This window comes from Mytilus trossulus, chromosome 12, assembly GCF_036588685.1.
Source record: "Mytilus trossulus isolate FHL-02 chromosome 12, PNRI_Mtr1.1.1.hap1, whole genome shotgun sequence".
NCBI classification, from domain to species: domain Eukaryota; kingdom Metazoa; phylum Mollusca; class Bivalvia; order Mytilida; family Mytilidae; genus Mytilus; species Mytilus trossulus.
In genome coordinates, this window is record NC_086384.1 from 52,878,454 (window position 1) to 52,890,386 (window position 11,933).

At 31.4% G+C, this 11,933-nt stretch overlaps 1 protein-coding gene across 1 annotated transcript; it reads right to left on the reverse strand.

Annotated features, from left to right (window-relative positions):
• Positions 1-89: 89 nt before the first annotated feature.
• LOC134692573 (putative ankyrin repeat protein RF_0381) lies at positions 90-11,154 on the reverse strand. Its single transcript, XM_063553031.1, has 9 exons — positions 11,143-11,154; positions 9,662-9,679; positions 8,709-8,795; positions 7,602-7,697; positions 7,079-7,174; positions 6,577-6,675; positions 3,749-3,847; positions 2,621-2,710; positions 90-479 (listed from the first exon to the last, which is right to left on the reverse strand). The coding sequence occupies exons 1-9, from the start codon at positions 11,152-11,154 to the stop codon at positions 159-161; spliced, it is 918 nt and encodes a 305-aa protein (XP_063409101.1). The 3' UTR covers positions 90-158.
• Positions 11,155-11,933: the final 779 nt, after the last annotated feature.

Sequence of the window (11,933 nt, forward strand, 5' to 3'; positions counted from 1 at the left end):
GTGGGAGAAAGGTTTCAAACCATATCCGTTTTTATTTATAAAGAACCTCGGAATAATTCAAGAACAATTAGTTAATGTGGTTCTTTTAAACATAATTTAATAGAACCATCATCCATGAGCATATCAGAATATCTTTATATCAGAGACTTGACAAATAGTTACTGTTCAAACATTATATAATTCTTTAACATTTTTGGCAATGGAAGTTTACACACGGCAGTTCTAATAGAGCAACCATTGGTAGTTTGAATCAGTACATTTCTTATGCGTATTCTACATAGAGATCTTAAAGTCACAATTTCCTGCTGTCGATGATAAATATGATTATTAATTCCCTCCATATTTAAGTATTTTGCTTGATCGTTAGGCCGTGTAGTATTGTTGGAAATCCTATATCCAGCTTCTATAAAAATATCACACAAGACCAATATGTCCTCTGATGGTATATCATTAGTACCGACCATGCCTCTAAGACTACTCTGTAAAAATCAAATTTTCATTAATTTATAGACTTTGATTTATAAAATTATCTAATTGATCTCAACACCCTTATCATTTTATCAGTATTCCTGCTTTGGTGACTATACAAATAAACACACACATGTTTATAAAATTGAGAAAGGACATGGGGAATGTGTAATCACTTTCTACTAGTTAGTTTACTTAAGCTGCAAAAAAGGGCAGCAAGAATAATTTTAGACGAACATGATTACACAAAACCTTGTTCATTGAGTTAAAAAGAAAGATGATTATTTTCAGTTGCATTTGAAATCAATTTTTGCAGCATGGCCATTAATTTTTTTTTTTGGTGCTCATGCAACATTTGCATTTCTAAAATCAGTAACTGCTATCCCCTTTTCTATCATGTCTATAGTTTGTGTGGTCTTCGAGAAAACAAATACGGAACACCACTAGGGTCTCATGGACAATGTATTACGAATAAGTGCGGACTTGTGAATACGTAAATAATAATACAATTGTGGCCGCTTTTGAATCGATGAATATCTAACATTTTCAACCTTTAAAATATTTCACTTCCGGCTTATTTTTTTTTTTGTTGCTCTTACGACTTTCTGTTGTTTTGTTGTTTTCCTTATAAGTGATGTGTTTCCCTAAGTTTTAGTTTGTAACCGAGATCTGTTTTCTCTCAATCCATGTATTACTTTCGAACAGCGTTATACTACTGTAGACTTCATTTAGACCTCAGTTAATTGCTTTCGAATTGGTTGTACATCTTACATGTAATCTTAAGCTTTTTTTCTCATGCATAATTTTAATTTTCTTTAATTCCCAAGTTTTTGACATTTTTGCCATTTTCCAATCATTTGTTTTATTTTCAATTTACTGAAGTGTAATGGTTATTATACTAGCGATATTGGGGGTCTCATTGGGGGGTTCCTATCCCGGATTCCGCTTACTGTTTTGTCAGATTCCCGTATCTCGCTTACACTATATACGTAAACAATTCTCATTTTTTTGTCATTTCCCGGGTCCCACAATACCTCATTTCCCGTTTTCACGACACAATAATTTGACTTTCATCACGTGTCACGCTTACAAAATATCGGCAATCCCGCGTCACGCTTAGACCCCAATGAGACCCACGATATTCTCATCATAGTAGTAAACTGATTTACCAATTTTTACAACTTGTTGTTGACTCATACACGTTACAATAATTTGTTTACACTTAATTTCAATCCTGGTATCTTTGATCAGTGTATTTACATAGATATCCAAAGAGATGTTTTTCTATCGATCAAAAGGTAAAACCTTTATTTCAAGTGTGAATCCATCTTCGCTAAACATGGTATAATGATTTTCATTGGTTGCAGTCGTAGCCTGCTGCATCCAATCAAAAACCATTTATAACATGATCATGTGTAAATATAGAAAATATAGGTAAACAATTGCCACGTGCTGAATGTACAAAAACTCTTTACACCCCAAAAATACGATAATATTGGTACTTTTGTGAGAATTTAAATGATTTTTAAGAAGTTCCTGTGTTTGTTTCTTGCACAAATGATGAAATGTCAAAGTATATGTTGTGTCCTTCTTCACCAAATTTATAGACACTAGACACTGAAGATGGTTCAAGTGCTACCATTGGTCACGAATAATGTATTCGGAATGGGCGTGGCTTTAATCAACCGATAGATGACGCAACATTGGTATCACAAATGTTGGCTTAATATGCCAAAGGTGGAGAAGAGGGGAGTGGATCGTTACCCTAGCCCAGTAGTCAGAACTTTTTGTGATGACATGAATTGTCATTGATATGGTTATATTTATAAATTAACTGTTTACATATTTTTGAATTTTTGAAATACTAAGGCTTTTTTAACTCAGGCATAGATAACCTTAGCTGTATTTGGCAAAACTTTTAGGAATTTTAGTCCTCAATGCCCTTCAACTTCGTACTTTATTTGGTCTATAAAACTTTTTTTGATTCGAGGGTCACTGATGAGTCTCTTGAAGACGAAACGCGCGTCTGGCGTATAGACTAAATTTAGTCCTGGTATCTATGATGAGTTTATTTGGCTAGCGAAGATAGTGTGAATCTAAACTCTCCCCCTTTTAATGTTCCTCGTACTTTAATTGGTACAGTGATACCTACCTTATTAACCTTTGCACCTTCATATATTAAATATTTAGCAAATTCGACATTGTGATTACACAAAACCTCATACAGTGGATCAAATTTTAGCTGAAAAAAAAACAAAGCTAAAAATATAATCCTAGTTGCCAAACTGTTAGTTAATTATATACAACATTTAAAACCAGTAGGCAATACTACTAGAGCTCCCATATTATTTATATCATCTACTATCTATACACATCATCAATGCAATTAACTTAATGTTTATGTAAAAGTTACATACTATCTATACATTATAAATTCACAATTTACAAAACTCTGAATTATTCAAAACACTGTTGATTTTATACCAAGGCTCAGATAAACTTAGCTGTATTTGGCTTAACGTTTTGAAATTTTGGATCCCCAATGTTCTTCCACGTCGTACTTTATTTGACCTTCTTTACATTTTTGATTTTTTTTATCACTGGTGAGTCTTTTGTAGACAGAACACTTGTTTTGTTTGCAAAGTTTTAAATGTGGGATCTACGTTGACATTGATGAGTTTAAATACAATCAACTAGAGATTAATGTATTGATTTCCCTTTATCTTCAGATTGTTGCAAAAGAAATAATTAGAGGTCCCTGTGGTATTTACCTACTATGACATGATATATACATAGCACTTATGGAACAGCTAAATCTCCATGTATTATAAACTTTTATTTTTACATTGAAGCCATGGAAACAACTATTTGGTATTTCATTATACTTTTAAACAAAATCTAATTACTATATCATCAAGCAAAAGTAAGAACCTAATATATAGGAATATGTGAAATGAGTGCCATCCAAAAAGTAATTTGTAAAGTAAACCATTATATGTCAAGGTATGGCCTTCAACATGTTATGATGAAGCCTTGGCTCACACCAAACAACAAGCTAAAAGGACCCCATAACTACAAGAGCAAAATATTCAAACGGGAAAACCAACGGTCTAATCTATATACTTTTCTTATTTTTTTTAAATGCTTACAACCAAAGAAACAAATAGAAGTACCTGTATAACACCATTTCTTTAGAAAATTTGCTAAGAATTTATAAATATTAGACTTAAAAAATAATTAACCTTGACAATAAATTATTTTTTTAAACTTTAGCACTTACATAATTAGTACAGTTCAGACATGCCCCATGATCCACCAGTAACTTGGCTACTTGTAAATCATCTAACTTAGCTGCGGCGCTAAGAGGTGCAGAAAGATCCTAAAAATAAAATTGAAAACGTCTCTGAAAATAATCCTCAAACAAATCTCCTTTTAGTTAAAGAATGAATATTTTTGAAAACATAAAACGTTGTAAAGATGAATTCTAATAGTCTTTACTGGGGCCTGAATCTCTTATCTGGCAAATACATATACCATATATACATATAATTAAATTCTAAATGCAACACATCTTCTGATTGGCTGACATTATTTTGTTATGAGCCCATAGACATAATTAAGTCATGTGATCGTGACGTCATCAACGTTTTTGCATGGTTTTCTACGGTTTAAAATTGACTTTAGAATTAAATCATAATAAAAGGCTGAAATATTTTGTCTATCTATTCGAAATAACATTAAACAAATGTGGTGCATACTGTTAAATTAATCGCTACGCACGTTATTCAGTGTGCACCAAATTTTTTATGTTATTTCTTCATAGACAGAAAACATATTACAGTCATTCCTCAGATAAATTTACATATCATATCAATGTTAAAATAAATTAAGACATATGAAACAAGTGAAACTGTGAGCTACTGCTCACTGATGATACCCCCGCCGCAAGTGGATAATATTAATAGTGTAAAAATATGCAAGTGTTCGGTAAACAGGAAGTTGTCAAGTGATCAATCTGAAAACGCATCACACGGTATAGCTGACTTAGATAAACCCTGAAAAAAAAATTTCAGAAATCCATGTATTGTAGTTCCTGAGTTAAATGCGACGAAAATTTTCAACTTGGCTATCATGTGTAAAATCATACAAGTGTTCGGTAAACAGGAAGTTGTCAAGTGATCAATCTAAAAACGCATCACACGGTATAGCTGACTTAGATAAACCCTGAAACTAAATTTCAGAAATTCTTGTATTGTAGTTCCTGAGAAAAATGCGACGAAAGTTTCATGGGACGGACTGACTGACGGACGGACTGACGGACGGACAGACAGTGGTTAAACAGTATACCCCCCTTTTTCAAAGCGGGGGTATAATAAATTATAGTATTTACAGTAAGAAGAGTGCACAGGCTGGAATGTATCGCCTGCATAAAAGAGAGGGGCGAAAGATACCAAAGGGACAGTCAAACTCAAAAATCGAAAATAAACTGACATCACCATGGCTAAAAATGAAAAAGACAAACAGACAAACAATAGTTGTCTGCATAACTGATCATGATTGAATATACTTGAAAGTCTATTTGATAAAGGATTTGCTAAAAGAATAACATAAATTCAATTAACAATTTCAACGATGTAAATGAAGTCAGAGGCAATCCACCAGATACACATTTGTAAAGGTTTTCCCTTCAAACATTCTATATACCAAATATAATTAGATTATAAGTACTCTTGGTTTCCGGTCAAATCAATCTTTATTAAGTTTTGTTTTAGCAGTTGCTCAACCATGAAAAAAATGGAGCCGAGGATAAAGGAAATAGAACAGACAAAAACTTCCATAGGGATCTGTAAATAAGGTATGAATTCACCATGTCTTCAACCTTCTGAAGTAATTGTATGGTAGGAAAGACTAATTCATAATAAATTTGTAGGACTCTTAAGTGCGATGGGGACGCTAAAGTGTGTTGGTCTGTGCTAAAGTGCGATGCCTACATACGCTAAAGTGCGATAGTCCGCGAAAGTATAGACGTAGGAAACGTGATGGATTATGACGTCAACAGTTGTTTATACAAACCATAAATGGACATTCTGGGAGATACATTTCTTTGATATATCTTCATTAAGAACTTAGAAATCATGCAGTTAGAAAACTAGAGTTCACGACTTTATTTATTTAAACCTAACCGTGCTTTGTCGGCTGAAGCAAATGTGTGTTTTTCTAAGTTGCTTGAAGGAGGACATGAATCTGAAGTTTGATATATGGATACAAAATAGTATACGCATACTTATCCTGTATCCTGCTTTTATTGGAAGTGAACGGATACATTTAAATTATTTTTACGTTAATTGGTGTTCAGTATATCTTGCTTTGCAGTCCCCGGCTAGCTCCACACTAGTGGATTTAATGGAAAAGAAACGTCTGTAAGTTAAAGCTACATTTTTTTAGGCTTAAATTATAGATTGTCAGCTAAATCAGTAGTTTGTACATTTTAGGAAAATATCACATGTATTTGTTCTCGCTACGAAAATGTAGAAAACTTGGACAACATCTCCTTTCTCTCGAATTTGAATTAAAGCTTATGCAATAACTGTTATACATTCCGAAAACTATGATGAACAAAGTTTATATTAGTTATTTACAATCACGACTATAGGCTAGGCCTGGGGGATTTGTTAATTCACATAGTTGTTATACAGTGTGAACGGTAAGCTACACCAATGATCCAAATATTTGAAACGTCCGAATTGTATTTTATGTGACACAAAACATATCATGATAAAACGACTAGATAGTATCTTACATACTTCAACGGTAAACAGCGAGTTTCTTCAAAATAATCCAAAGCATTAATTAAATTGTCTATAAGAATTAAAAACAAAAATTGAAAGAAACAATCAAAGCGAGTCATCATCGGCCAATAATAAATGATGATGTGAAACATACAAAAATTGAAATACCATACCCTTAACCATGTATTCTATACACAGAAGTGTTGGCAAGGATGATTTATAGCTAGATCATACTTTAATTCACAAACTAAAAACTAAATACAGAGTCAATTAAGGTTTAAATATACTTTGACAATGCATTAATTCTCAGTATAAATACCTTATCTTGCAAATTTACATCAGCACCAGATCTAAGTAAAAGCTGTACCATATCTGTTTTACCACGATACAATGCTGCATGTAAACCTGTCGTTTTATCCTGGAATAATCAATCATATTAATTTAAGAACCAAATAGGCCAAAACTATTGTTTGAGGTTATGAAGCACTTTGAGAATGCATTTTAAAGATATTTTTAAAAAATGGCGGAAAAGGGTTTTTTCCTCACATTTTCATTTATGTTTTTTTTTGTCTCAAACGAAAAGAAATGTACAAACTGCTAATATTTTTAATGTTTTTTTTTATATGTTATTGAACTTTTATACGAGAAGAAAAATTAGCAGTTGATACTGGACAGGCACAGACAGAATGTGGTGGTCAGTAAACCTTAGTGTGAGTGTTCTAACATCCCCAACCTTATACAACGGTGCAATACCACAGTATAAAAGCTACAGTTGTGATTCAAAACCAATTGACTTTGTGAGAGACCTCTCTTTAAAATACCTCAGTCTGCATGTTAGTATCCATTCCTTGGTCGAGTAATAACTGCAAAGTCTCAAGGTTCCCATCAATGGCTCTATGTAGAAGACCTTCTCCCCACTAAAAAAAAGTTGTAGTCATGTGTGTGAAATTTTACTGATAATATCAAGATGATGAAGGGCAACAACAAAAAAATTGTTTCAAATGATTTGAATAAAATTTTTTTTGAGTGAAATCAATATCAACACTCATTTAATTCGACATTGCTTTAATTATTATATTGGTTTAATATCCGTTTGAATAAATAAAACATGTAAAAGATATCAGAACGTTTTTGTGGGGATGGTGTTTCTTCACTTATTTCAGTTGGTACATGACCATGAATTCTTACAAAAAGATATATTAATTTGAAAGCATTTAGTTTCTTTGATGAGTTTTGAACCGCGGTATACTACTGTTGCCTTTATATATGATAAGTCTTGCAATCTTTTCCTTTCGTCACAGGCGAGACAAAAATCAGTGAAGAAATTCACCTTAAAAATCATACCTTATTTTTTATATTCATATCACTGCCTTGTTCTAATAAGAATCTGGTCATATGTAGGTCCCCCTGGGCAGCAGTCCAATGTACTGATGTACCATACTAGAATTGCATGTTTAATTCAATCAAATAAATTACTTTTAGTGTATATTAAGGTGGTACCCAACACTTCCACTAAAATAAATTTCGCTCGTTTAATTTTCATAAAATTTGGTAAAAATATTTACTTCGATCCTTTAACAAAAATATAAAAACTTTATAAACATTTTAACCAACCGTTTGGTCAGAAAAATTACACTGGTTATATAGCAGTTTGACAAACATCAATTTTGATCATTGAGAATATTCCTTTTACAACACAACGTAATTAATACGTTTAACTGACTTAACAGAGTTATCTCCCTGTAGTGTTAGGTACCACCTTAATGGTACAAAAACATATTTACACTCAGTATTTACATACTTTTTCGAACAAATTACCAAAAAATATATATAACACATAACTCATGAAACATTAAGACATCTGAGATAATCGTTATATCGTATCATTAAATCATTTAAATTGAACATAAGTTTTGTTAATTCTATCAACTTAAAAAATATACCCTATAAAATAATCTTTATTACTAATAAATACGAAAATTGAACTACAAAGTATGCTTAAATAAAATGCTTATTAACACTCCCCAAAATATTATTATAACTACTGTATAGGATGTGATGTTATGAAACACGCCTACTTTTGAAATTCCGTAAATATAACTTCATATATCAGTATCCCTTAATTTATCTAGAACGTAGCTAAAAACTGAATATATGTTTCAGAAATGTTTCTTTATGGTTAAGAAAAGCTACATGTTTTTACATGTATAATAGATTCCGATCGGATGTTCAAAGATGTGATTTTTATAATTATTTACAAGTACTACAAAAAAACAGAGTACATATATAAGTGTATCAAAACAATGCGGGAATTTCTCGCTACATTGAAGACCTGTTGGTGACCTTCTGCTGTTGTGTTTTTTTCTATGGTCGGGTTGTTGTCTCTTTGATACATTTCCCATTTCTATTCTCAATTTTATTGATACTTAAAACAGTGGATACCAATTATACCTTATCACAATAATTTACATCAGCACCAAGATCCAAACATTGCTTAACGTCGTCTATGTTTCCTTTTTCTGTGGCTTTCAGAAGTTTCTATGAGTCAGAATAAAATGGCTTAGTCTAAGATGATTTTACACAACAAGTTACTATATCAATATATAAAACACAAGAACGTTGATCAGAGTTCTTTGTTGAATACCTATAAATGTATCCTTTTTTTAATAATCTTTGTATAGTTGTCATTTAAACGTTAACCATATTTTTTTCGTAAAGATGTATTTCATAAAATAAAAGGGTCAACAGGTCTGTGAATGAAAATATGAAATATCTGCACTTCAAAAGAAACAAGAATGTGTCCATAGTACATGGATTTCAAATTCCATTATATTTACAACGATGCGTAAATGAGGCATAAAAATGGGTTTTAAATTATTAAAGTAATTGAATTGTACGTGAAATGCATTATTGTGATTTAACTTCTTCATTATTTTACCACTTAAAAGGCTGAGGATACCAATGTTTACATTCGTTTACCAGGTTTCCGTCCAAGTATATTAATCCTTTAAATGTTTATGATTACGATGCATTTACTCCTTTATCATGCTGAAGTTGCATGCGCTTCTTGTATCATTGTTTTGTGTCACTAACCATGATTTCCCTTATTTTTTATTTTTTATTAGTATTTGGACACATTTCTCAAAGCACGTTCCATTTTGAAGCATAGGCTTATAGAAAACTTGGGTTTGGAAGTTTGGCAATACTGATAATTGAATATGACAAACAAGATAAAAAAAACAATTTTACGCTGATTTGCCAATTAACATATTTTGTAAAGGTTATCCACTTACAAATGTGTGGTAGTATTGAACATTATCTTAGGTGGTTATTGTGTTATTGGCAAGCAAACCTCATCTCCATATATGTTTATCTTAAAATGTACAAAGGTCCGTATTACCTACCTTATTAATAGATTCAATCTGAAAGAACAATGTTTTGATATATTAGATAAATAAATGTAAGTGCAGCAGGAATATTTGTGTTCATGATATCAACTGTGCATGGAAAATACTGTCGTCCTGATCATTCCTTAAAGACACAGATTTTGTCTAACCCCTGAATGGAGTCAGTTGAAGAAATGATTTTTTTCAACACTGGGTATTTACCTTTTAAAAGTGCAATAACTCCTATGAAGAGACAGCTAAATATAACTTCAGCCATTGTCCTGCTTGGTTTTTCTTACAGTTTTTTCACGGATATTGTAAAAAAAAAAATATATTAAATGTTTATAAAAGATATGTTGGTGCAAATATTAAGGGTGTTTTCAAGACAATTTGAATTTTCAAGAATTTACAGCTTTTTTCAATAAAAGAAATTGAATTGTATTGGTATGGTAAATACCACTGTTTTAATTTAGAAACCAGTCCATATTCATATTACCATGGGTTAACCTAATAAATGTACAAACGTAATAGATGAAGCCTAACAACATTAACGAATTTCATGTTTAAAAGAAAATGATTCAACATAAAAATGTCACAGCTCAAAAGTATATATAAATTAGAGGCCCTACTGATTTCAGCAAAATATTTCGTTTGCAGATCGTGTCTTGTTGATAACTTTTGCTATAAAAATGTTTTTCTATCTTTAAAGACATGCGTAAAAGGGAGGAGGTATCTGCACAAAAGAGCATGAAATAAAATTTCAATTTCACGATGAACGATCAATTAAAAAATTCTTGAACGTTGATCTTTTTACAGATTTCAAGAAACACGGTGAATAACGAAACTTTTTCACGGCTGTACGTGAAATAAAAATGGCAAAACACGTTACAAGAAAATATCCCTTTACGACCCTCTTTATAGTTTTCGGGATAATCGGCAAACACGCAAAACATATTGATAGATATCGGTAAGATAAACTAGAGGCTCCAAAGAGCCTGTGTTGTTCACCTTGGTCTTTGTGAATATTAAAAAAAGGAAGAGAATGGATTCATGACAAAATTGTGTTTTGATGATGGTGATGTGTTTTTACATCTAACTATACTGAACATTCTTGCTGCTTAAAATTATCTCTATCTATAATGAACTTGGCCCAGTAGTTTCAGTGGAAAATGTTAGTAAAAATTTACAAATTTTATGAAAATTGTTAAAAATTGACTACAAAGGACAATAACTCCTTAGGGGGTCAATTGAATTTTAAATATAAAAGACCTTTATGATAATTGTGGACACTTGTGGTAGCAGATTGCCTGTCAATGTGATAGATAATGAACAACAGACAACAAGTCATGGCAATAGTTCTTACTAGTCAATTCGGTCAGATAAGCTAAAAGAAGAAATATTTTAAAGCAATCTGTGAAATAAGATTTATGATAATGCACTTAATAAGATATGCATTTATTTGAAGCCAATGCTAATAGCACAAGAAAATAATGACTGACATCACCCGTCATCTTTATTCAAATATTTTTCAACAAAAAATAAATACATTTATTGGTAGTATGGCTGTGACAAGAAATCTGAATTTGAATTTCAATGCTGATCAATAACGAAAAAGATGTTTGATTGATGCATTAAACATACTATACTGTTTAAAAATAAGTTTTAATTCAAAGCTTTTTATTATTACGTATTAAATAAATTAATTAGGATGTTTTCTCATGTTAAAACTACATCTTTGGTTTTATCTGACTAATATATATGTTGTATCAATCTTGACAGAAGATCAGTTATCAATCAAAGTTGAAAAGAATTAATACAATCCTATTATGATCTCTCTATGGCACATGTACTATAAATATCAATGCATTGCAAACACACAACAAAGAAAGTTATGTTCTAATGTATTTACAGTGGCATTGGCTATCAAACCCATGTTCATCGATTTGACTCAAATTTTCATATTGAATTTATAACATACTAAAATCGTATATTCAAATTATATAAAGTCTAAAATAAACAATTTACAGGGCATGGACTCGATAATATGTGTCATAGTTTTCGTGTGTATTCTAGCTTAACTATTGAGTTGACCCTCAACGGCTGTCGACGGTCATATAAGCGATATAAAACTAAATATAGATAGTGCAATCGTACAATTGGACATGTCTTTGTAAGTGTATGTTAATATTTTAGGTTAAAAAATATGTTAATCATCGTTTTCATCTCTATAAGAATGAGTGTTTGTGGATCGAATCGGTCAATCAAATGATTTACCTTTATTTTATTTTCA

Bases quoted from the DNA above. Each gene is read 5' to 3' on its own strand.
- LOC134692573 (XM_063553031.1), bottom strand. The intron at 7,698-8,708 runs GTATAATTGGTA...ATGCAATTCTAG, and splicing joins ATGTAAATTATTGTGATAAG to TATGGTACATCAGTACATTG. The intron at 6,676-7,078 runs GTATTTTAAAGA...TGATTATTCCAG, and splicing joins ATACTAACATGCAGACTGAG to GATAAAACGACAGGTTTACA.